The sequence below is a fragment of the Salvelinus fontinalis genome, chromosome 23 (assembly GCF_029448725.1).
Source record: "Salvelinus fontinalis isolate EN_2023a chromosome 23, ASM2944872v1, whole genome shotgun sequence".
In the NCBI taxonomy this organism is placed as follows: domain Eukaryota; kingdom Metazoa; phylum Chordata; class Actinopteri; order Salmoniformes; family Salmonidae; genus Salvelinus; species Salvelinus fontinalis.
In genome coordinates this window covers 3,555,629-3,582,943 of record NC_074687.1, presented here as the reverse complement: position 1 = coordinate 3,582,943, position 27,315 = coordinate 3,555,629, and the positions used below count along the sequence as shown (strand labels likewise).

General features: G+C 43.3%; 1 protein-coding gene across 2 annotated transcripts in view; it reads left to right on the top strand.

Annotated features, from left to right (window-relative positions):
• The window catches only part of nck2a (NCK adaptor protein 2a), a 57,009-nt gene that overhangs the window by 12,765 nt on the left and 16,929 nt on the right, over positions 1-27,315 (top strand). Inside the window, exons 1-2 of one of the 2 annotated variants that reach the window (XM_055877630.1) lie at positions 18,302-18,542; positions 23,647-23,891. In XM_055877630.1, the coding sequence (XP_055733605.1) occupies positions 23,663-23,891 (229 nt within the window). In that variant the 5' untranslated portion in view covers positions 18,302-18,542; positions 23,647-23,662. Of the gene's footprint in view, positions 1-18,301; positions 18,543-23,646; positions 23,892-27,315 lie in introns of those variants that run through there. The other variant, XM_055877629.1, reaches the window with a different exon arrangement.

Genomic DNA, 27,315 nt, shown 5'->3' with positions numbered 1-27,315 from the left:
CGTCTGAGATCCCTAAAGATTGGAAAGTTGCCGCGGTCATCCCCCTCTTCAAAGGGGGATGACAACATTTTTTGCCGGTATGGAGAGAGAGAATCAACTACTTCCCCATTACTGTGTAAGATGTGATCCTCTGTCCCCCTGTCCATGCATGGCTCCCATAGCCCTGATGGTGACACAGCTCTCAGGGTCGGAGGTTGCTGCTATATCGTAACCTATCCCTGATCTTTTCGCTGGTAAGACTGGTACAACTACCCTATAGCACTAGGTTACAGTTTTAAAATAGTACTTTATAATATCAATAGAGCCCCTAGAGATTTCCACCAGTTAGGACAGTGCTTTTAACAGATTAGAATGTGTCTCTCAGGCCACTGAGAAGTTCTGACTGAACTACCCAATCACCCATCTCGGCACCGCTCTAGCTAGAGGAAACCTCGAGCTGTGATGTGCTATTTAACATCACCTGTCAATCAATTAATATAATATGCCTTCTGTGTGTAATTGTTCATCATCCGAGTTTATAGTGTGCCATTGATTAAAGCAGTTACTGATTTATCACGTATCACATTTCCTCTGGATTGGCCTCAATGGGTTAGTGTCAAAGAACCCCTTTTCACCCCTTCTCCCCTCTATTAGTACGCACCAATAGCCTGACAAGCTGCAGTGTGCCGCAGTGTTAATTCTCACACACACACACACACACACACACACACACACACACACACACACACACACACACACACTGGGGGTGCACTAAGAAACTGTTTTATTTATTTATGAGATAGATGGCTTAAGAGTGACTGGGATCCTAACGAGTTTACCAGGGCCAAGCAAATACATGGCCACGCACAAGCAGATGCCCGTTGAATGTTGGTGTTTTGTGTGGAAGGAGTGACATCAGAATTCTGCCTGTTTGGGAAAATAGAAACACTTCTGTTGCGTAGCAATGGGTTGTTTTGGCTTCCATTTTCTAAAAGAACATCTATTATATTTGGTGTTGGTGTGTGACTGTGTCATAGTTGGTAGTGTCAGGAGTTTTGTCTTGACCAAGAAAATGTCAGGCTCACACACACGCACAGCACACACTGGTTAATGCTGTGTCAGCCAGTCGTGACAGTGTGATTGTTAGTCTTGGGCCAGAGATGATCCTCTTCACACAGGCTGCTTCCGTTTCTCTCCTCTGATTGTGCGTCAACCTTACTTCCTGGGGCTGGGAGCATTGTCACGACGTCAGAGCAGGGCTTATATAACATGCACGCTTGGGCAAGGCAAGCAGGAGAGAAGTGACTCACCCCCAGCATATACCTGCAGCACACCAGGCCAAAGGCCATGGCAGCCACACTGACTATCTCTCTGTGTGTGTGTGTAGGGGGGGAGAGAGAGAGAGAGAAAAATAATACGCTGTCTTGTGGCATGCCAAAGACCAGCAGGTGGGTATGGTAGTGTAATGACGTAAACCCACTTTCTTCACTCCAAATAGTTCTCTCTTCACATTCTCTCTTTCTCCCTGTACTGTCACTTTGGTGCCATTGGGTTGCTCTTCATCAAAGAGAATAATTCAGCTATTCAGAGCAGCTGTGGAGGAGAGAAGAGCAGGAGGTACAAAGAGAAGGTTAAGCACATGCTGAAAGAGTCAACAGCACTTTACATTACTGGAGAAAGAAAAGGGGCAGAGTAAGAGAGAACAAGAGACAATTTTTACTTAACATTATGTAGTCTCTTATTTGCATATGTAGTTATTTGCATATGTAGTTATTTTGGTTAATTTAGCATTGAGCAGTGATGTCTACTTCCTGAGACCTTGAAGTACAGGTGCCAGGACTCATGAATGCCTTGGCTTGTCAGACGTACAGAGATCGGCTTCGTTACACATGCTAATCTGAATTCCCTGAAGCCAGCCGGAGACACAGCCAAGAGAATCTCATCCACATGTTATGCTCTGGTTCTTGACTCCACACCTAATGATGCCCACGATGACTGCACAACACCATGTCTGTGTAGGCAAAGCTCTCCTCTCTCCTCACTCTCACTCACAATATAGTTTATGTAGTAGAGAATAGGCATGCTTCTTTCCAGGGTAGCTCATTAAGAAAATACCATGCCTGCCTTCCATTGCCTTGGAGGGATTACACACATATGGTCATGCATGTATAATTACACATCTACATTAACAGAATTACATTAATGTACATGGGCAACGTTGTCCAATGTTTGAACCCATCATAGTACCAGCCCCAGAGACGTCTTCAACTCTCACCGGTCATAGTACCAGCCCCAGAGATGTCTTCAACCCTCTCCGGTCATAGTACCAGCCCCAGAGACGTCTTCAACTCTCACCGGTCATAGTACCAGCCCCAGAGACGTCTTCAACCCTCTCCTGTCATAGTACCAGTCCCAGAGACGTCTTCACACTCTCCTGTCATAGTACCAGTCCCAGAGACGTCTTCAACCCTCTCCTGTCATGGTACCAGTCCCAGAGACGTCTTCAACCCTCTCCTGTCATAGTACCAGCCCCAGAGACCCACTTAAATAATTAATTTGATGTTACAGAAGTATCAATACAAGGACATAACATCTATAGAAGAGACAGGAATGCTTATAGGGGAGTTGTTGCTGTATCTATTCAGAGCCATATCCCTGTAATGCTTAGAGAATATCTTATTTCGAGTGTTATTGAAGTGTTGTGGTTGCAGGTTCACTTGGTACATCTAAAGCCTTTTCTTTTTGGGTGTTGCTATTGGCCACCAAGTGCTAACCGTCAGTATCTAAATAATGTACGAAATGCTTGACAGTGTATGTGATGTAAACAGAGGTCTACTTTCTTGGGGACCTGAATATTGACTGGTTTTCATCAAGCTGTGCACTCAAAAGAAAGCTTCTCACTGGAACCAGTGCCTTTAATCTGGATCAGGTTATTAATCAATTTACCAGCGTGTTTACAAACACTACAGGAATAAGATCATCCACATGTATACACATTTTTACTAATACTATAGAACTTGGTTCTAAAGCTGTATCTGTACCCATTGAATGCTGTGATCACTATAGTGGCTACATCCAGGAAAGCCAAAGTTCCGAAAGCCGGGCCTAAAATAGTGTATAAGAGTTCATACAAAAGATTTTGCTGTGACTCCTATGTGCATGATAAAAACATTTGTTGGTCTGATGTGATTAATAAGGAGCATACAGATGCTATGAAATTGCTTCTTCCAATTATTGATAAACATGTACTTGTTCAACTGACTAAGCCTGACATTTTCTTGGTCAGGACAAACTCCTGACACTGTTCAACTGACTGTCGCCCCATAGCACCCACTTCTGTCAGCATGAAGTGCTTTGAGAGACTAGATAAAGGATCGTATCACCTCTACCTTACCGACCGCCCTAGACCCACTTCAATTTGCTTACCGCCACAATAGATCCACAGACGATGCCATCACACTGCCCTATCCCATCTGGACAAGAGGAATACCTATGTAAGAATTCTGTTCATTGACTATAGCTCAGCCTTCAACACCATAGTACCCTCCAAGCTCCTCATTAAGCTGGGGCCCTGGGTCTAAACCCTGCCCTGTGCAACTGGGTCCTGGACTTCCTGATGGGCCACCCCCATGTGGTGGAGGTAGGAAACAACTACTCTTCGCTGGTCCTCAACACAGGGGCTCCACAAGGGTGTGTGCTCAGCCCTCCTATACTCCCTGTTCACCCATAACTGCGTGGCCATGCACGCCTCCAACTCAATCATCAAGTTTGCAGTTAACAGATGAGTAGCAGGCGAGACAGCCTACAGGGAGGAGGTGAGGGCACTGGCGGAGTGGTCCCAGGAAAGTAACCCCTCTCTCATCGTCAATAAAACGTAGGAGCTGATTGTAGACTTCAGGAAACAGCAGAGGGGGCACCCCCCTATCCACATTTACGGGACCACCGTGGAGAAGTTGGGAAGCTTCAAGTTCCTTGGCGAACACATCACTGACGATCTGAAATGGTCCACCCACGCAGACAGTGTGGTCTTCAACCTCAGGAAGCTGAAGAAATTTGGCTTGGCCCGCAAGACCCTCACAAACTTTTAGAGATGCACAATTGAGAGCATCTTGTCGGGCTCTATCACCACCTGCTACAGCAACTGCACTACTGTCTGGTACTGCAACGCCCGCAACCGCAGGGCTCTCCAGAGGGTGGTGCAGACCAACGCATCAACGGGGGCACACTGCCTGCCCTCCAGGACACCTACAGCACCCAATGGGAGACTAGTCAGGATTGAGGCAAAGATGAACAGAGCAAAGTACAGATATTTTGATGAATACCTGCTCCGGAGCACTCAGGACCTCAGACTGAGGGTAAGATTCACCTTCCAAAATTACAACGACCCTAAACAAACAGCCAAGACAATGCAGGAGTGGCTTCTGGACAAGCATCTATGTCCTTGAGTGTCCCAGCCAGATCCCGGACTTGAACACGATCAAACAACTCTGGAAAGACCTGAAAATGTCTGTGCTCCCCATCCAACCTGACAGAGCTTGAGAGGATCTGCAGAGAAGAATGGGAGGAAACTCCCCAAATACAGGTGTGCCAAGCTCCATACCGTCATACCAAGAAAATGTTATGCTGTAATCGCTGCCAAAGGTGAAAAGTTCTGAGTAAAAGGTCTGAATACCTACAGTTGAAGTCGGAAGTTTACGTACACTTAGGCTGGAGTCATTAACTCGTTTTTCAACCACTCCACACGTTTCTTGTTAACTTCTACTTGGTCACAATCCCGGATCCGGGAGCAACCTCATCAGTAAAAAAGCTGACTAGCATAGCCTAGCATAGCGCCACAAGTAAATACTAGCATCTAAATATCATTAACTCACAAGTCCAAGACACCAGATGAAAGATACACATCTTGTGAATCCAGCCATCATTTCTGATTTTTTAAATGTTTTACAGGGAAGACACAATATGTATTTCTATTAGCTAACCACGATAGCAAAAGACACAACTTTTTTTCCCCACCATTTTTTTCCTGCATAGGTAGCTATCACAATTTCGACCAAATAAAGATATAAATAGTCACTAACCAAGAAACAACTTCATCAGATGACAGTCTGATAACATTTATTGTATAGCATATGTTTTGTTAGAAAAATGTGCATATTTCAGGTATAAATCATAGTTTTACATTGCAGCCACCATCACAACTCTCACCAAAGCAACTAGAATAACTACAGAGACCAATGTGAATTACCTAAATACTCATCATAAAACATTTATGAAAAATACACAGCGTACAGCAATTGAAAGACAAAGATCTTGTGAATCCAGCCAATATCTCAGATGTTTTAAGTGTTTTACAGCGAAAACACAATATAGCATTATATTAGCTTACTACAATAGCCAACCACACAACAGCATTGATTCAAGCCAACAATAGCGATAACGAATAAACCAGCAAAAAATATGAAGTTTTTCACTAACCTTCTTAAACTTCTTCAGATGACAGTCCTATAACATCATATTACACAATACATATAGAGTTTGTTCGAAAATGTGCATATTTAGCGGCACAAATCGTGGTTATACAATGAGAATAGTAGCCAAGCTGCCAACAATATGTCGGGAGAAATCTTGGGAGAGGCACCTAATCTAATCAATAACTAATCATAAACTTTTTTTAAATTAACGTTACTACGACATACAGCGTGCGTTAAAGCGAGACCGCACCGAAATAATTAATGGCGGAATAGTAGTTTCTCATTTTTCAACAGAACAACGAATTAACATCATAAATACTTCTTACTTTTTGATGAGCTTCCATCAGAATCTTGGGCAAGTTGTCCTTTGTCCAGAAGAATCGTTGCTCGGTTGTAGATTGTCGCCTTCAACTTTGGAATTAGCAGTAAACATTAGCCACGTGGCGAAGACGTGCCCAACTCTCTATAACGCAGCACAAATAAATATCCAAAAATCGCAATATACTGATATAAACTGATATAACTCGGTTTAAAATAACAACATTATGATGTCTTTAACACCTATATCGAATAAAATCAGAGCCGGATATATCTAAGACCTATAACGGGAGCTTTCCAGAACGCCATCCTGAGGTCTGTCTTGCGTCATGTCGAATGTTGAAAAGAGTGCACCCCACGTTCCAAGACCCTTTATATGGCCTCAATCTGCCTAGCAACTCCATTCCAATTCTCACTATTTGCTGACATCTAGGGGAAGGCGTATGCAGTGCATGTCGACCAATAGAAGACATGCAAATTAATAAACTGACCCTAGAACAGCCTGCCTGATTTCAGATTTCTCACTTGCTGACAGGAAGTTTGCTCCAACTTGTTCTGTTTTACTCACAGATATAATTCAAACGGTTTTAGAAACTAGAGTGTTTTCTATCCAATAGTAATAATAATATGCATATTGTACGAGCAAGAATTGAGTACGAGACAGTTTAATTTGGGAATGACATTTTTACAAAGTGGAAACAGCACCCCCTATTGAGAAAAGGTTTTAACTTCTCTTGGGTAGTGGGCAGCATTTGGAATTTTGGATGAAAAGCATGCCCAAATTAAACTGCCAGCTACTCATCCCCAGAAGATAAGATATGCATATTATTAGTATAATTAGATTTGCATAGAAAACACTCCGAAGTTTCTAAAACTGTTTGAATCAATACTGTGAGTATAACAGATCTTATTTAGCAGGCGAAACCCCGAGGACAAACCATTCAGATTCTTTTCTTTTGAGGTCACTCTCTTTTAAATGATTTTTCATTAGGAAACCAGATTTCTAAAGGACCTTCTTGCAGTTCCTACCGCTTCCACTGGATGTCAACAGTCTTTAGAAATTGGTTGAGGTTATTCCTTTGTGTAATGATGAAGTATGGCCATCTTAAAGGAGGGTCACTCGAAGTGTCCTGTTTGTTAGAAGCGCATGACCAGAAAGCTAGCTACAGTTGGTTTTAATCCTGTATTGAACACAGATCATCCCGTCGTTAATTTGATTATTTACGTAAAAAAATACCTAAAGTTGTATTACAAAAGTAGTTTGAAATTTTGACTAAGTTTACAGGTAACCTTTGAGATATTTTGCAGTCACGTTTCACAATTTGGAACCAGTGTTTTTCTGGATCAAACGTGCTAAATAAATGGACATTTTGGATATATATTGACGTAATTAATCGAACAAAAGGACCATATGTGATGTTTATGGGACATATTGGAGTGCCAACAACAGAAGCTCGTCAAAGGTAAGGCATGAATTATATTTTTATTTCTGCATTTTGTGTCGCGCCTGCAGGGTTGAAATATGCTTCTCTCTCTTTGTTTACAATGGTGCTATCCTCAGATAATAGCATCGTTTGCTTTTGCCGAAAAGCCTATTTGAATTTTGAATTCTGACATGTTATCTGGATTCACAACCAGTGTAGCTTTAATTTGGTATCTTTCATGTGTGATTTAATAAAAGTTAGATTTTTATAGTAATTAATTTGAATTTGGCGCTCTGCATTTTTCGCCAAGTGAGACAGTAGCGTCCCGCCTAAACTCAGATTTTTGGATATAAATATGAACTTTACCGAACGAAACATACATGTATTGTGTAACATGAAGTCCTATGAGTGTCATCTGATGAAGATCATCAAAGGTTAGTGATTCATTTTATCTCTATTTCTGCTTTTTGTTACTCCTCTCTTTGGCTGGAAAAATGGCTGTCTTTTTCTGTGACTTGGCTCTAACCTAACATAACCGTTTGGTGTGCTTTCGTCGTAAACTCTTTTTGAAATCGTACACTTTGGTTGGATTTACAACAAGTGTATCTTTAAAATGGTGTAAAATAATTTTATGTTTGATGAATTTAAATTATGGGATTTATGTTGTTTTGAATTTGGCACCCTGCAGTTTCACTGGCTGTTGACGAGGTGGGACGCTACCACACCCTAGTGAGGTTAACAAACTAAGGTTTTGGCAAGACTGTTAGGACATCTACTTTGTGCATGACGCAAGTAATTTTTCCAACAATTGTTTACAGACAGATTATTTCACTTATAATTCACTGTATCACAATTCCAGTGGGTCAGATGTTAACATACGCTAAGTTGACTGTGGCTTTAAAAAGCTTAGAAAATTCCAGAAAATTATGTCATTGCTTTAGAAGCTTCTGATAGGCTAATTTACATCATTTGAGTCAATTGGAGCTGTACCTGTGGATGTATTTCAAGGCCTACCATCAAACTCAGTGCCTCTTTGCTTGGCATCATGGAAAATCTCAGAAAAAAGATTGTAGACCTCCACAAGTCTGGTTCATCCTTGGGAGCAATTTCCAAATGCCTGAAGGTACCACGTTCATCTGTACAAACAATAGTACGTAAGTATAAACACCATGGGACCAGGTATTCGTCATACCGCTCAGGAAGGAGATGCGTTCTGTCTCCTAGAGATGAAGTATTTTGGTGCGAAAAGTGCAAATCAATCCCAGAACAACAGCAAAGGACCTTGTGAAGATGCTGGAGGAAACAGGTACAGAAGTATCTATATCCACAGTAAAACGAGTCCTATATCAACATAACCTGAAAGGCCATCTGAGCAAAGAAGTCACTGCTCTAAAACCACCATTAAAAAAAGACAGACTACGGTTTGCAACTGCACATGGGGACAAAGATCGTACTTTTTGGAGAAATTTCCTCTGGTCTGATGAAACAAAAATTGAACTGTTTTGCCATAATGGCCATCGTTATGTTTGGAGGAAAAAGGCGGAGGCTTGCAAGCCGAAGACACCATCCCAACTGTGAAGCACGGGGGTGGCAGCATCATGTTGTGGGGGTGCTTTGCTGCAGGAGGGACTAGTGCACTTCACAAAATAGATGGCATCATGAGAAAGGAAAATTATGTGGATATATTGAAGCAACATCTCAAGACATCAGTCAGGAAGTTAAAGCTTGGTTGCAAACGGGTCTTCCAAATGGACAATGACCGCAAGCATACTTCCAAAGTTATGGCAAAATGGCTTAAGGACAACAAAGTCAAGGTATTGTAATGGCCATCACAATGCCCTGATCTCAATCCTATAGAAAATTTGTGGGCAGAACTGAAAAAGCGTGTGCGAGCAAGGAGGCCTAACAACCTGACTCAGTTACACCAGCTCTGTCAGGAGGAATGGGCCAAAATTCACCCGACTTATTGTGGAATCTTGTGGAAGGCTACCTGACATGTTTGACCCAAGTTAAACAATTTAAAAGCAATGCTACCAAATTCGAATTGAGTGTATGTAAACTTCTGACCCACTGGGAATGTGATGAAAGAAATAAAAGCTGAAATAAATCATTCTCTCTACTATTGTTCTGACATTTTACATACTTAAAATAAAGTGGTGATCCTAACTGACCTTAAAACAGGGCATTTTTACCAGGATTATATTTCAGGAATTGTGACACTGAGTTTAAATGTATTTGGTGAAGGTGTATGTAAACTTCCAACTTCAACTGTATGTACAGTGGGGCAATAAAGTATTTAGTCAGCCACCAATTGTGCAAGTTCTCCACTTAAAAAGATGAGAGAGGCCTGTAATTTTCATCATAGTTACACTTCAACTATGACAGACACAATGAGAAAAAAAATCCAGAAAATCACATTGTAGGATTTTTAATGAATTTATTTGCAAATTATGGTGGAAAATAAGTATTTGGTCAATAACAAAAGTTTATCTCAATACTTTGTAATTGCCAACAAAGGGTATATAACAGAGGTCAAACGTTTTCTGTAAGTTTTCACACACTGTTGCTGGTATTTTGGCCCATTCCTCCATGCAGATCTCCTCTAGAGCAGTGATGTTTTGGGGCTGTTGCTGGGCAACACAGACTTTCAACTCCCTCCAAAGATTTTCTATGGGGTTGAGATCTGGAGACTGGCTAGGCCACTCCAGGACCTTGAAATGCTTCTTACGAAGTCACTCCTTCGTTGCCTGGGGCGGTGTGTTTGGGATCATTGTCGTGCTGAAAGACCCAGCCACGTTTCATCTTCAATGCCCTTGCTGATGGAAGGAGGTTTTCACTCAATCTCACGATACATGGCCCCATTCATGTCACTGACCCATTCACTAGCCACTTTAATAATTCAACATGAGTCACTTTAATAATGTTTACATACATACTGCTTTACTCATCTCATATGTATCTACCGTATTTTAGTCAATGCCACTCTGATGTTGCTCGTCCTAATATTTGTTTCTTATTCCATTTCGCTACACCAGCAATAATGTGTGTTTGACTTATTATTATTATTTTTATTTTTTTTGATTTAGAACTTTTAATTCCCCATGGGTTGATGAGAATTGAAAAACAGTATGGTTGAAAGAGGTGGGGGGGGGGGTTAAGGAGTGGCTATTAAGTCTGACTGCACATCTTACTGTAAATTGAGAAATTATGACAACTCAAAAAGAATAAACTGTTTTGAAGCGAAGATCAATAATATAAAGAGTGATGGAAAGCAACTTTGGAATACTTTTAATGAAGTTATCGGTAGAAAGACAAATTCAACTCCATCTTTCATTGAATCAGGTGGCTTATTCATCACAAACATTTTAATGATTACTTATTTGGGGAAATTAACAGTGAGCCATTGTATTCGTGTGTAAAAAATTAAAGATAAGCATTGTAAGTTAGAATTTTGTAAAGTTAGTGTGGGAGAGGTGGAAAAATGATTTGCGTTATATTATGACAAACCTCCTGGCGTTGACAACTTAAATGGAAAGCTACTGAGAAAAGAGTAGCTATATAGTCAGCTACCAATTAGTCATATCTTTAATCTGAGCCTAGCAGAAAGTCTTGGTCCTCAGGCATGGAGGAAGCCAAAGTCATTCCACTACAAAAGAGTGGGGAAGTGGCCTTTACTGGTTCTAACAGCAGACCTATCAGCTCGCAAACTTTTGGATTTTTAGGGGGGGACCAAATACAATGCTGTCTCTGAAAAAAATTGTGTTTTTAAGACTTTCAGCATGCTTACAGAGAGGGGCACTCAACATGTACTGCACTGACACAAATTACTGATGATTGGTTGAAAGATTGTGGGAGCTATACTGTTAGATTTCAGTGCAGCCTCTGATATAATTGACCATAACATGTTGAGAGAACTTGTGTTCTCTGTTTTCAACAGCTCTGAATCAACAATATGGGAGAGATCTATCTAATAGAACTGAGGGTTTTCTTTAATAGAAGCTTCTCTAATGTCAAACATAAAGTATGTGGTGTACCACAGGGCAGCTCTCTCTGCCCTCTTTTCTCTTTTTACCAATGACTTGCAACTGGCATTTAACAAAGCATGTGTCCATGTACGCTGATGATTCAACCATATACCCATCAGTAACCACAGCTAATGAAGTCACTGAAACCCTTAACAAATAGTTGCAGTCTGTTTTGGAATGCATCAACAATAATAAACTGGTCCTGGAATAATAATAAACTGGTCCCCAATAATAAACTGATCTCTAAAACTAAGAGCATTGTATTTGGAACAAATCGTTCCATAAGTTCTAGACCTCAGCTGAATCTGGTAATGAATGGTGTGGCAGAACAAGTTGAAACTAAATTACTTGGTGTTACCTTAGATTGTAAATTGTCATGGTCAAAACATATAGATTCATTGGTTGTAAAGATGAGAAGTCTGTCCGTAGTAGTGAGGCTGTGCTTTTTTGACACCACACTCAAAAGCAAGTCCGACAGGCTCTAGTTTTGTCATATCTTGATTATTGTCCAGTTGAGTGCTGCAAAGAAAGACCTAGTTAAACTACAGGCGGCCCAGAACACAGTGGCACGTCTTGCTCTTCATTGTAATCAAAGGGATAATTTCGATACTATGCATGCCAGTCTCTCTTGGCTAAGAGTTGGAGAGGGCTGCATCACTTGTTTTTATAAGAAACATTAATCTTTTCATAGTCCTCACATCCAGAACAAATTCAAGAAAGCGTACAGTACTATATAGAGCCGTTATTGTATGGGACTCCCTTCCATCTCATATTGCTCAAATGAACAGCAAACCTGGTTTAAAAAAACAGATAAAGCAACAACTCGAGGCACAACGCCCCTCTATTTGACCTAGATAGTTTGTGTGTATATGTTGATATGTAGGCTACGTGTGCCTTTTTTAAATTGATGTAGTTCTGTCCTTGAGCTGTTCTTGTCAAATTAACTTCTGTTCTTGTCTTACTGTTCTGTATTATGTCATGTTTTGTGTGGACCCCAGGAAAGAGTAGCTGTTGCTTTTGCAACAGCTAATGGGGATGCTAATCAAATACCAACCCTCGCCTATCATAGTACCAGCCCTAGAGACCTCTTCAACCCTCCCATCTATCCGCCCCCACCTCTTAAAATCACCACACACACATTGCTGCAACTGATCTCCCAGGTGTGCACAGCACTGGGACTAATGAGAGAAACAGGAGAAGTTCAATAACGAGTATCCTGGAGGTTTGTGAGTTTCTGTTTGCTTGTGTGATGAGCGAACAAGAGTTTGTTTGTTGCATCTGAAGCTAAATTTAAATCCACATTGATTCTGGGGTTCAGACTATGGTTTCCCCCCTTCTATACACAAGTGTGTGTTCAATTCACCTGGCATTGTGGGTGTCATTTGTGTTGAGTGACATAGTTAGGAGCTCTACTGCTAAACCAGAGATCCATGCATCAGTGTTTGTTTTGACAGGTGTTTTAGCAGCCAGTCACTGTGAAAAGGACACATCCTGACCTGTAGTGAATGGGAGGTTAAACGTTAGCTGAGGGGAACCTGCAGGTAACAGCAGACCAGTGGTATCACATTTCCTCTGTGTGCTGATTGTGTACTAGAGGTCGACCGATTATGATTTTTCAACGCCAATACCGGTTATTGAGGGACCAAAAAAGCCGCTACCGATTAATCGGCCGATTTTTATTTTTTTATTATTATTTTTTATTATTATTTTTTTATTTTTTATTTTAAATATAATTAAAAATATATATTTTTTGTAATAATGACAATTACAACAATACTGAATGAACACTTTAAAAAAAAAATTAATATAATACATCAATAAAATCAATTTAGCCTCAAATAAATAATGAAACATGTTCAATTTGGTTTAAATAATGCAAAAACAAAGTGTTGGAGAAGAAAGTAAAAGTGCAATATGCGCCATGTAAGAAAGCTAACGTTTAAGTTCCTTGCTCAGAACATGAGAACATATGAAAACTGGTGGTTCTTTTTAGCATTAGTCTTCAATATTCCCAGGTAAGAAGTTTTAGTTGTAGTTATTATAGGAATTATAGGACTATTTCTCTCTACGATTTGTATTTCATATACCTTTGACTATGGATGTTCTTATAGGCACTTTAGTAATGCCAGTGTAACAGTATAGCTTCCATCCCTCTCCTCGCTGCTACCTGGGCTCGAACCAGGAACACATCGACAACAGCCACCCTCGAAGCAGCATTACCCATGCAGAGCAAGGGGGACAACTACTCCAAGTCTCAGAGCGAGTGACGTTTGAAACACTATTAGCACGCACCCCGCTAACTAGCTAGCCATTTCACATTGGTTACACCAGCCTAATCTCGGGAGTTGATAGGCTTGAATTCATAAACAGCAGAGCTGCTGGCAAAACGCACAAAATCGCTGTTTGAATGAATGCTTACGAGCCTGCTGGTGCCCACCATCGCTCAGTCAGACTGCTCTATCAAATCATAGACTTAATTATAACATAACACACATATACGAGCCTTAGGTCTTTAATGTGGTCGAATCCGGAAATTATCATCTCAAACAAAACATTTATTCTTTCAGTGAAATACGGAACCGTTCCGTATTTTATCTAACAGGTGGCATCCTGTGTCATCACGCACTCCACGCAACAAACTGTTCTTGACTGGGAAATTTGGAATGCAACCTGTTTTTGAAATAATTATACGTTATAGTTGATCAGAAACAAATTATAGTTGCATTTGTTTCAATAGCGCAAATTATTAATGTTAGCTAGCTACGTTAGCATCTAAGCTGGCAAGCTAACATCACCTCCCGCCAATGAATAATGGTGTATGTTTCTCATATCGAAATTAATGACCGTCCTACGCATCCTAAAAATAGAATCTCAGAGTTGGGAGTGTGATGTCATATCAGTGCTTCCAATAATATCGTGTGACAGCTGTGAGCAGCCAGCCGCATCCCCTAACCAGCCATTAGTCTGCTCAGCCACTTCTCTCCAGACCCAGCGCCAGGATAAAGTTTCCAAGGGGGCAGTTGAAATCGGCGAGGGGGCACATTTTTGGGGAGTTCTTGCATTGGAAATATATTGAATTTTGCTTATGTTATAACACAAAATGCAAATGCCGACACTGAGACCATTGAGTGCTTTTGAAGTGAATCTCTGCTGCGCTGTATCAGCAGAATGGACAGTGCCCTACACACCAAATCAAGGCCGTTTTGGTCATGATTATAGGCTATAAGACAGGCTGTTTGTAAAGGTGAATTACCCTTTTTACGTGAATGCAGCTGTCTTACCAAAATAATGCAAAATTAAAAAGTAGTAGCCTAGTTATTTATGCATGCAAACAAAAACACTGAATAGCAGTTTGGCTTAGAATACTGACACGACTGCGAACGCAAACAAATGAATGCATCAGAACAAAACAGTGGTACCTAGTAGACAAAATATCAGATGGATAAAGGCATGACACAATCTATATTTAGGCCAGTGACATTAACAGTAAACAAACGTTGAATGGAGATCCAAATAATGAAAACACAGCCTACTACAGTGAGATGCAGCCATGACCAGCTGTCTTGCCAAACAAATAGGTCCTCTTCAGACATGGAAAATCCTGCCACACTACACTTCCGTGGATTTAAATTTGACCCATGTATTGAATGAAGCAATGTCAGCATACCATAAACATGTTTCCTGAGTATTGAGATTGTTCAAATATGTATTATGTACTTGTTAAATGCAACTGTATTACCTTTTTGGACCGTCACTAGTTATCATCCCTGCTTGTGGGAGGCACTATGATTGTTGGTGTGTTTATGTCTGTGTGCCATTGCTACACTTCAGATGTCCATTACTTCAAGTTACACACAAACACATGACCTTAATAAGCAACCTAAGGAAATGGGCATCTCGTGTGACACAATGGCAGACGTATTTGAGTTGGGAGAACCCCAAAATATTTTACACTTTTTTTTTGTGATATCCAAATGGTCCCATCGCTGCAACTCCCATACAGACTTGGGAGAGGCAGCGGTCGAGCCATGCGTCCTCAAGCAACCCTGCCAAGCCGCACTGCTTCTTGACACAACCCGGAAGCCTGCCTCACTAATGTGTCGGTGGAAACGTCGTACAACTGGCAACCGTGTCAGCGTGCATGAACCCGGCCCGCCAAAGGAAACATGTTAGCAGCCGGCTAGGCAATGCGGATGCTCCAGGAGCCATGTTAGCCCCAGGTGGTTGTGCCACAGAACCCTCTCCAGAACTGTAAGTGACACCAACATAAAGGACAGTTTGCAGAAGTACAGTCATTGTGAATGAGGATGGTCTTGGAGTTGCCTGGGGGAGAGAGTGTAGTATAATAATCAATGATGATGTTCAGTACACTGTTTTAGCCCACAGCCATGTGTGTTGTATTTTACCCTTTGGTTGACCGTATGGCTGATTTACATTGGCACTGTGACACACACACACACGTACGTGTTCACCTCAGCATTACCCTCACTCCTCCAGACGGTGCTAAACAAACTGAGCTGTACATCAAAGCTCTTGTTTTCTATGCTTTGTATTGTGTGCCCAGGAACATGGAGGAAGGGACCATGCTGTCATCTCTCCTGGGGTAAAAATAGAGGATACATGATTAACACTGTAGTCGGGTGCACTTCCATTGAAGCGTTGAGAAATAAACAAAGGGAAGAAAAAACATGCCAGTCGCAAAACAATGGTAGTACAGTAGGAACCTGAGCGAGTCAAAGGTCCCATCTAGAGACCGCAGGAGCGGTAGAGATACTCTCAATGATCGGCTATGAAAAGCCAACTTACTTTTACTCCTGAGGTGCTGACTTGCTGCACCCTCGACAACTACTGTGATTATTATTTGACCATGCTGGTAATTTATGAACATTTGAACATCTTGGTCATGTTCTGTTATAATCTCTAGCCAGCACAGCCAGAAGAGGACTGTCCACCCCTCATAGCCTGGTTCCTCTCTAGGTTTCTTCCCAGGTTTTGGCCTTTAGGGAGTTTTTCCTAGCCACCGTGCTTCTACACCTGCATTGCTTGCTGTTTGGGGTTTTTAGGCTGGGTTTCTGTACAGCACTTTGAAATATCAGCTGATGTAAGAAGGGCTATATAAATACATTTGATTTGAGTAAGTTAGCCCAAGAAGAGGGAGGGGGAAGATGGTCGTGGGACGGACTACATTAAAATAAAATAGGACACTTACTGCAATGCCTGTACCTATTGCTTGACACCATTTTAAATCTAGACAGATTTCAAGCCAACTCCATCTTGAGTACTATGTGAGTGTCCAGGCATTTTATTCTACTACACATTTTTCTCGCTTTGTTGCAGTCTGACCGGTGAGTAGGGGTGTGTGTGACCACCACGCCAACCGTAACCATGGAAACTCGCTAAACAATGTCTCTGACACTCGGGGGGGAAGGGAAAGAAATGACAAGAACCAGAGAAGTGAGAAAATGCTTGAAAATTTGGGAGTGAATGGAGTAAAGACTGGGTGGATGGAGAAAGAGGAATTCACAGTTTGTTTAGTGAAGATGGACATACGTGTGAAAGCGCTGTCCAAGGCGGCTGACTGGGACTGGGTGGACCCAAGACGCTGCCTAATCTTCTCTCTGAGTGGAGAAGATGATAGAGAGGACAGCGATACTGTCTGAAAATAATGACCTCCCTGCTTTCTGAAGCATTGAGGTGGAGGTCTGTCACAAAGTCAACTATATATACTTTAGACACGTTTTACACAGTACATTAAAATGTAGTCGTTTAGCTTTGGTGTATATATCATTTTCTGGAGCTGAAGAGAAGGACATGTAAAGCAGGTGTTCTTAATCCTGGTCCTGGGGACCTAACGGGCGCACGGTTTTTCCATAGCACTACCCACCTGAATCCATGAATCAACTCATCAAACCTTTAATTAGTGATATCAGATGTTTGTCCCCAGGACCACGATTAAGAAACACCTGGCATAGAGTATGGTTATTTCAGTCTTAGCGCTTACTTATACTCTGTCCATTTTGCTGTACAGGCTTTTGTCAGCGATATAGTTTAATCACAGTAGCTTTGATCAGGACTTACAATAGCTTAATTCGATAAGTCCCTGTTCCTGCTGTATTTTATCCCCATGAAGTAGCCGGCTGAATGACTGCAGGCCTGGGCCTCGTTCTGTGGTCTGAGAATTCTGTCAGTAGCTCAAGCTAACTCCTCAGGGTCTATTTTGAGCAGGCACTTGAAAGGACGGTATGATGTCTTCCTTTCGGGACCTCCCTGAGCCATCAAAGTCTTGGGTCTGTTGACAGTTTTTAGCCTGTCCTCTTTGACATCAAACATGGTAGTAATTTTCTGCCGCTCAAAATGAAGAGGAGCACGCACCAACATCAGAGAGAGAGATGGGTCTAGCCAACTGCATTGCATACCACACCCCTGATGTGTGCAAACACACACACGTGTCCCGTTTAGTGTTTCAGGCCAGGCGTGAACAGAGTGGTAGGGCATGACTGGCAGTGGGCTCACTATAAAACACATCATTAACATTGACAGTGTTCCAATGAATTTGGCCACGATGACGAGGGCTTTGACCTGCTTTCAGCACCCATTGCCAAAGCAGTCTGTTGTGGGTGCTGCTAGTAGGCCCCTCCAGATCACAGTGAACCGATGGGTCTAGGAGTACCAGGAGCTGGTTCCTTATCCTACGGTGTATTCATTCAGGATGCTGGAGATCAACCAGTTTCCTCTACCTCAGTTTTAGAAATGACCCAACGAAAACACCACCAAACAAATCAAAGTGTTGGGAAAAGGGCAGAATAGTTTGTTGTTCCCCTGGCTCTTCCTCTGGCTGTGTTTTTGACCTGAATGCCAAATGCGGAGAGCTGTGCCAGTCTTGTCTCTTTTTTTTTAATCCTCTTTTACTATCGCTTTGTTGTGATGAAAAGGCCTGGGAGTTTTTTTTTCTCTCCCCGTCAGTGAAGAACTGAAGTGCTGGAGTAGTTCAATTCAGCACTCTGTCACTTCTCTTCGTCTTTCAATTCTCAATAGAGGGATGGAGGGTCAGGGGGGAGCAGTCTCCCTCTTTCTCCTAATCTCCCTTATTTTTAACCATGTGTCTTCCCTGTTTCTTCCCAATTTTATCCTTTAAAGGCAATCTGACAATAGCAGGCAGGCATATATGATAATGCAGCTAGAACTTGAAGGCTGTAGGGAAAGAGTAATGAAATAAATGTAGTTATATACTAAAGCTTTGCCTGGAGGGCGGACGTCAGCTGTAACACATCCTAGGCCAGAACTGAGGTGCGTCGGAGCTTTAACGCATCTAGCACAGAACTGAGGTAAGCTGATAGGTGTGGGGCACAGCAGTATGTGTAGTAAGGGGGGGGATCTGTACAGTTTTTGACAATATAGCATTTTGACCATCGCAATATTATCTTTGTGCTAGTTGGCTGTACCTGCACCAGAATGCTAGTATTTTTCCTTCATAGCTTGTTCTCCATTTTATCTTTTTAAATATTGAGTAAAAAATGTTTTCCTTGACTGATCAAAACTTGTCTCATTATTCTCTCGTCTCTGCAGCAGACATGGTGAGCAATATGTTTGGAACATCGAATTGCATTAAAATCACAGTATCAAATTGCAATACATATAGAATTGTGAGAATCGTGATACATATCGTATCGGCCCCAAAGTGATATCGTGTCGTGAGGTCCCTGGCAATTCCCAGCCTCAAGTGAGAGTGCTGGTATGTTTTAATGTGTAGCGTGTGTTTAGTGAGACTTTTGGGGTGTGTGGGGTGACTGGTGGGGTGACTTTTGGGCTGTGTGGGGTGACTGTAGGTGTGTGTGTGGGGTGAGAATGTTGGGGTGTGTGTGCTGTCTGTTGGCGCGTGTGCTGTCTGTTGACGGGTGTTTAGTGAGACTGTTGGCGTTTAGTGAGACTGTTGGCACGTGTGTTTACACACTTGGCGTGTGTTTAGTGAGACTGTTGGCGTGAATGCTGACTTGGCGTGTATTTAGTGAGACTGTTGGCGTGTGTTTAGTGAGACTGTTGGCGTGTGTTTAGTGAGACTGTTGGTGTTTAGTGAGACTGTTGGTGCGTGTACTGTCTGTTGGTGCATGTTTAGTGAGACTGTTGGCGTGTATGCTGACTTGGTGTGTGTTTAGTGAGACTGTTGGCGTGTGTGTTTAGTGAGACTGTTGGCGTGTGTGTTTAGTGAGACTGTCGGCGTGTGTGTGAACGCCCAGAGAGGAGGGTTAATCTTATTATTAGTGGCAACCTCTCCCTAATGAGCACGGTCGTCGGGGGAGACTGAATAATCACCATGGATACAGAGGTAGCGGGGCCATCGCACTCTGAGGGAGAACGAGAGTCATCTATCAGAACGCTGATGAACTGGGGAGGGAGGGTGGATGAGACAGACTACAAGAGAAGGGAGGGAGGGTGGATGAGACAGAGGTGAGACAGGTGGTTATTATCATACTCTTCTTACCGGTCTCATCCTTGTGTGTGGGGTTGATTTGGGATTGGTTGTGTGTGTCATTTCGATAGCAGACACTACTGCCCAATGATAGCCTGTGGACGAGGTTAGATGTGTGTGTAACTGTGTATACAGATGTTCTGTAAGCCACGTTGGTAACACCTCACCCCTCTCACTCAATCTTCTGCATTGTTCCCAAGGCAAGGACAGGCTCACAGGCAAGATTTGGCCTGCTCCTCTCCTACCCGCTCTACCTCCTCCTACCCGCTCTACCCCCTCCCTTTCAAGTCTAACCGTGTCCAGGCTTGTTGGAGAATCTTGTTAGGCAGCTTTAGTGCATGCAAGCAGGGGCACATTCATTATATTACAATGGTTCTGATGCTACACAGATGCTTGTGTGGCAGTAGTCTGTCTTGTCTCTCCAGTGACTGTGAGAAGAGACTAATGGGACAGTAAAGCGTCTGATGTACTAGAAATGAGTGGCACTGTGTTAAAACATCCATATACTCAACGGTGCATTAAGAAATGAGCCTGTGGTGGATAGTTTAATATCTTGTCTTTTTTTAAAAAAACAGCATTTATGAAATACAGTGGGCTATATCTGAGATCTAAATCTTTCCAGCGTTAATGGGATCTTTTTATGTGGTGTAATCGTGTGGCTCCGCTTCTCGTGAGTTATACGGTCCTGTGTGGCAGAGCTTCATCAGTGAATTGCCCTCTCATTAAAGAATAATATCGAAGACGATATGAGAAAGGAAATGTGTGATCCCAAGTGTCTTTCCCCCTGTGGGCCGGGGTATTTTACCATTTATTGAGATGTCTGTCTTTAGAACACTCCAGTGTTTTGACTGACTGACTGCCAGCCAGCCCTATGTTTAACCACCGGCCGTTAGCTAAGTTTCACACAGCAAGGGTTTAGCAGTTGTCTGTCTCGCTCTCTGTCGCTCTCGCACTCTTTCACCATGAATATGTAATCAGGCCATTACTATGCAACGTGCATTTTTAAACAACGACTGCCTCCTCACAGTAGAATAGTGTTACTATACTATTTACCTGCAGGTCAGGACTTCAACAGAAGGGGGACTGTGATTGATTGAGTCAGGCACTTGTTTAATGCTCCTCCAGGTTTGGATTCAAAGAGGTGTTGAGAGAGCCCAGGTCTACAAGTTGTAATGCATCAAAAGTAGACTGTTTTAGTATTTCACTTAAAAAAATGATAACATTTGGAGACGAGGTTGACTATTGTAGAACATTAGTGTTATTGTGTGAATTACTTCTCTTCTTCTTCGCGATCATCTCCGTATCATGTTTACAATGTTTCCGTTATTGATTTGACGGTTGTTTCCCAGCAGCAGTGGTTGAGCTCCGGCGGAACGTTCTAAACATAGACGCTGAATTGGGATGTTTCATTCCACTGGCATGTGGGACCAGAGAATTTCATTAGGCTGTTATGGGAAGGCTTGATGGAACAACACTGATAGACTGAGCACACCTGACCGGCTCTCATAAATATAGTCATTTTAATATGGTGTTCAGTTCATAAATATAGACATTTAATATGGTGTTCAGTTCATAAATATAGGCATTTAATATGGTGTTCAGTTCATAAATATAGACATTTAATATGGTGTTCAGTTCATAAATATAGACATTTAATATGGTGTTCAGTTCATAAATATAGACATTTAATATGGTGTTCAGTTCATAAATATAGACATTTAATATAGTGTTCAGTTCATAAATATAGACATTTAATATGGTGTTCAGTTCATAAATATAGACATTTAATATGGTGTTCAGTTCATAAATATAGACATTTAATATGGTGTTCAGTTCATAAATATAGACATTTAATATGGTGTTCAGTTCATAAATATAGACATTTAATATGGTGTTCAGTTCATAAATATAGACATTTAATATGGTGTTCAGTTCATAAATATAGACATTTAATATGGTGTTCAGTTCATAAATATAGACATTTAATATGGTGTTCAGTTCATAAATATAGACATTTAATATGGTGTTCAGTTCATAAATATAGACATTTAATATGGTGTTCAGTTCATAAATATAGACATTTAATATGGTGTTCAGTTCATAAATATAGACATTTAATATGGTGTTCACCTCATGCACTCAGTCACACACAGAAACACTCCCCAGCACGCAGGCAGGCAGGCACACACACAGAAACACTCCCCAACACGCAGGCAGGCAGTCACACACACAGAAACACTCCCCAACACGCAGGCAAGCAGTCACACACACAGATACGCTCCCCAGCACGCAGGCAGGCAGTCACACACACAGATACGCTCCCCAGCACGCAGGCAGGCAGTCACACACACAGAAACGCTCCCCAACACGTAGGCAGGCTGTCACACACACAGAAACACTCCCCAACACGCAGGCAGGCTGTCACACACACAGAAACACTCCCCAACACGCAGGCAGGCTGTCACACACACAGAAACACTCCCCAACACGCAGACAGGCAGTCACACACACACAGAAACACTCCCCAGCACGCAGGCAGGCTGTCACACACACAGAAACACTCCCCAACACGCAGGCAGGCTGTCACACACACAGAAACACTCCCCAACACGCAGACAGGCAGTCACACACACACAGAAACACTCCCCAACACGCAGGCAGGCTGTCACACACACAGAAACACTCCCCAACACGCAGGCAGGCTGTCACACACACAGAAACACTCCCCAACACGCAGACAGGCAGTCACACACACACAGAAACACTCCCCAGCACGCAGGCAGGCTGTCACACACACAGAAACACTCCCCAGCACGCAGGCAGGCAGTCACACACACAGAAACACTCCCCAGCACGCAGGCAGGCATTCACACACACAGAAACGCTCCCCAACACGCAGGCAGGCAGTCACACACACAGAAACACTCCCCAACTCTGTCTCACACTAATGTGCTGGGCTGTGTGTGTATAGCCAGCACTCTCTTGTTAAAACCATCTAGTCTGTCAGAAAGACTGTCAGGGTTGCACGGCCAAACTGAAGGTGCAACACCTTCGATGTTTCACTGCTTGACTTCAGGAGTTTCCTTCAGTGACAGTCAGCTGTTTAATTAACCAATACGGCCCGAGGGGGTGTGGTATATGGACAAAATACAATGGCCAAGGACTGTTCATTGCACGATGCAACACGGAGTGCCTGGACACAGCCCTTGGTATATTGGCCATATCCCACAAACCCCCGAAGTGCCTTATTGCTATTATAAACTGGTTACCAATGTAATTAGAGCAGTAAAAATAAATGTTTTGTCATACCTGTGGTATATCCAGCTGTCAGCCAATCAGCATTCAGGGCTCAAACCACCGAGTTTATAAAAAGCATTATCCCGTAAGTCAGTATCTGTGAGCTCCAATCTCAGCCTCTGAGTTAGATCTCTGCCCTCTTTCTCTCTGAAGGGAGTACATTTTTTCCTTTTTATGTGAAAAACTCCTGGCCCCATTGGTGTTTAACTGGCTTCACATACATTTGCCATGTTTCTGCCATCTGATCTCAGATCTGGCTGACGGGTGGTTCAGGATCCAGATGATCAGGTGCTTCCTGTTAGAGGTCAACCACAGTTTAATGACACTGGGTTGGTTTTAATAAGGAGTTCTCTTATGACTGCTGTTTATGTGCTTTTTACTTCATCACTGTTGCACAGTCGATCTTATTTTATAGTTGGATGGTGTAGTAGTGATATCTGATGGCATAATTACGGTGTGTAAAATGGAGGCAGGGTTGCATAAGTGTGATTATATGTATTAGGATGCTTTCCTGCTTTTTTCCCCCCTCTCACACATTTACCTCATTTTCGTAATTGTTAAATCATATATTTTTGGGGGGTGGGGCTACCATGCAGACAATCTCTCTTCGTCTTAGGTCTAATTTGAGGTTGATGTGTAACTTACTCTCTTCTCTCTCTTTCCAGGGGGACTCCATGAAAGATGACGGAGGAGGTGACAGTTGTAGCCAAGTGGGACTATACGGCCCAGCAAGACCAGGAACTTGACATCCGGAAGAATGATCGGCTTACTCTGCTGGACGACAGCAAGACGTGGTGGAGGGTGAGGAACACCTCAAACCAGACCGGCTATGTCCCCTCCAACTACGTAGAGCGCAAGAACAGCCTCGTGAAGAAGGCCTCTCTGGTCAAGAACCTCAAAGACACACTGGGTAAGAGGGTTGGGGCTGGGTTTATCAGCCACCGATAACTGTTGGTGACAGTGGTGGTAGTTTGTCATTGTGTTGTTGGTGGTAGTTTGTCATTGTGTTGTTGGTGGTAGTTTGTCATTGTGTTGTTGGTGGTAGTTTGTCATTGTGTTGTTGGTGGTAGTTTGTCATTGTGTTGTTGGTGGTAGTTTGTCAGTGTGTTGTTGGTGGTAGTTTGTCAGTGTGTTGTTGGTGGTAGTTTGTCAGTGTGTTGTTGGTGGTAGTTTGTCAGTGTGTTGTTGGTGGTAGTTTGTCAGTGTGGTGTTGGTGGTAGTTTGTCAGTGTGTTGTTGGTGGTAGTTTGTCAGTGTGTTGTTGGTGGTAGTTTGTCAGTGTGTTGTTGGTGGTAGTTTGTCAGTGTGTTGTTGGTGGTTGTTTGTCAGTGTGTTGTTGGTGGTAGTTTGTCAGTGTGTTGGTGGTGGTAGTTTGTCAGTGTGTTGGTGGTGGTAGTTTGTCAGTGTGTTGGTGGTGGTAGTTTGTCAGTGTGTTGGTGGTGGTGGTAGCTGAAGGGTTATCGGCGGCGGGGGCGGGGTTATCGGTGGCGGCGGCGGGGTTATCGGTGGCGGCGGCGGGGTTATCGGTGGCGGCGGCGGGGTTATCGGTGGCGGCGGCGGGGTTATCGGTGGCGGCGGCGGCGGCGTCAGTTTCGGTGGCGGCGGCGTCAGTTTCGGTGGCGGCGGCGTCAGTTTCGGTGGCGGCGGCGGCGTCAGTTTCGGTGGCGGCGGCGGCGGCGTCAGTTTCGGTGGCGGCGGCAGGGTTATCGGTATGTTGGCGGTGGCAGGCGTGGTAGTTTATCAGCAGTAAAAAAGAGGAGCATTCCCTCGACTTCCTCCTCCTATTTTGTCAATCCCCTCTACACATGCGCTAGAAATGGATGAGCTCATTATTAACCCTTCTCCTGAATTGTATCCTTCCTATGTGTGTCCCACTCTGGTACTGGGGCTGGATGTGAGCCTCTGTCTTACTTTACAGAGCAGCTATCCACCAGCATCTCAGGGACAGTGTTCAGCTGGCCATCGCTGAGTCGCCACAGCTTGGTGTCTGTATGTCCGTGTTCAGATGGCCATCTCTGAGTTGACACAGCTTGAAGTCTGTTTATCCTCACATTAATTATACAAGCACTCAGTCACGTGTGACCTGTGAGTGTAAAGGTCGAGCACCTGTCCCAGGTTTGTCAGCATTCCTCTTCACAGGTTTCCGGTTAGAAAGATTCCTAGTTTAGAGTTAAGGGTTCAGGATAATGCGTGTAACGTCATGAAAACTGCTCCGCACACTACAGGATAATGGAAGATTAAATCTTATCTAAGATGTTTACTAAACATCCATGGATGATCAAACATGAGCCTGTCTCTGGGCTGGTGGAGACTGAAGAGACGCTGGCATGTTCTGTCTCTCGCCATCTCCTTTCTCCCTTTTTTATACTTTCTCATATACTCATATACATTTTGCTGAACTGTGAACTCTTGCGTGCACCAGAGAGAGAGACATAGGGAGTTGAGCACACAGGGGCATTAGTATGGAGTTCGTGTCCCCCCCCCCCCCCTTTGTTGCTGTATTAGCCTCCACGCTTCTCGGGAGGCTTTCACTAGATGTTGGAACATTGCTGAGGGACTTGCTGCCATTCAGCCACGAGCATTAGTGAGGTCGGGCACCGATGTTGTGCGATTAACCCTGGATCGCAGTCGGCGTTCCAATTCTTCCCAAAGGTGTTTGATGGAGTTGAGGTCAGGGCTCTGTGCAGGTCGGTCAAGTTCTTCTACACAGATCTCAACAAACCATTTCTGTATGGAGCTTGCTTTGTGTGCTGGGGAATTGTCATGCTGAAACCGGAAAGGGCCTTCTCCAAACATTTGCCACAAAGTTGGAAGCACAGAATCGTCCAGAATGGCACTGTAGCGTTAAGATTTCCCATCACTGGAACTAAGGGGCCTAGCCCTTTACAGTTGGCACTATGCATTGGGGCAGGAGGTGTTCTCCAGACATCAACCAAATCATCACTCCAGAGAATGCGTTTCCACTGCATCAGAGTCCAATGGCGGTGATCGTTACACTACTCCAGCTGACGCTTGGCATTGCACATGGTGATCTTAGGCTTGTGTGCAGCTGCTCGGCCTTGGAAACCCATTTCATGAAGCTCCAGATGAATAGTTCTTGTGCTGACGTTGCTTCCAGAGGCAGTTTGGAACTCAGTAGTGAGTGTTGCATCCAAGGACAGACGATTTTTACGTGCTACGCTCTTCAACACTCGTTCTATGAGCTTGTGTGGCCTACCACTTAGTGGCTGACCCGTTGTTGCTCCTAGATGTTTCCACGTCACAATAACAGCACTTACAGTTGACCGGGGCAGCTCTAGCAGGGCAGAAATTTGACGAACTGACTTGTTTGAAAGTTGTCATCCTATGACGGTGCCACATTGAAAGTCACTGAGCTCTTCAGTAAGGCCATTCTACTGCCAATGTTTGTCTATGGAGATTGCATGGCTGTGTGCTCGATTTCATACCGGTCACCAATGGGTGTGACTGAAATAGACGAATCCACTCATTTTGAAGGGGTGTTTACATAATTTTGTGCATATATAGTGTACGTCTTCTCTGCTGGTGGGAGAGCGAGAGAGAAGTTTAGATGGAGAGAGACGCACACAGACATACAGAGAAGGGGAGAGAGAGGGAGAAATAGTGGCGAGAGGGAGGGCGGAGGAGGCTATGCGAGGGGATGGGTAGTCTGTTTCAGACACACATATTCCACTCTGCCCCGAGGGACGGCTCCATCAGACTGTGGGCCAACACTGCACAGCCTGTCACTTGTACTCGCCAGCACTGAGTCAGGACTGTGTGTGCGTGGGGAGTGCTCACGATGTGCACAGATCTTGCTTCTTTCTCTTGCCATGAATCTCAAAATATTTATAGCAGTAAGAAAACGAATTCTAGAGGCACTGAACCAACACTCATCAACAATCATTCTCACCTTCTCTGCTATCCCCTACACACTGTTATTCTGACACCAATGTGAGTGTATCCATAATTAAAGGGATGTCTCTATATGCCCATTAAAGAGATGTGGCTGAGTCATTGAAGTCCTGTCTGCAGGCCAGTAAACCAGCTTCAGAGTGAGGTCTCTAACAAAGCAATGCACTTCCCCACCCACCAACCATCAGGGCTTGACGCGCTAGCCTGATGGTGTTGCAGCCTGTGGTGAAACCAAGAAACGACTAACTATCCGCGTCTGTTATTGAATTTTACATTATGGCCAGGTTCTACTTCAACCCCTAGCATTTCAATATTTTGTATTTCATCATAAATCAATGTTTGGACGGTGAGGGTTCGGCAGTAACTTCTAATGTGTCTTATTTTGTGTGTGTGCACATGCATCCTGGCCCGCCTAGTAAAGTC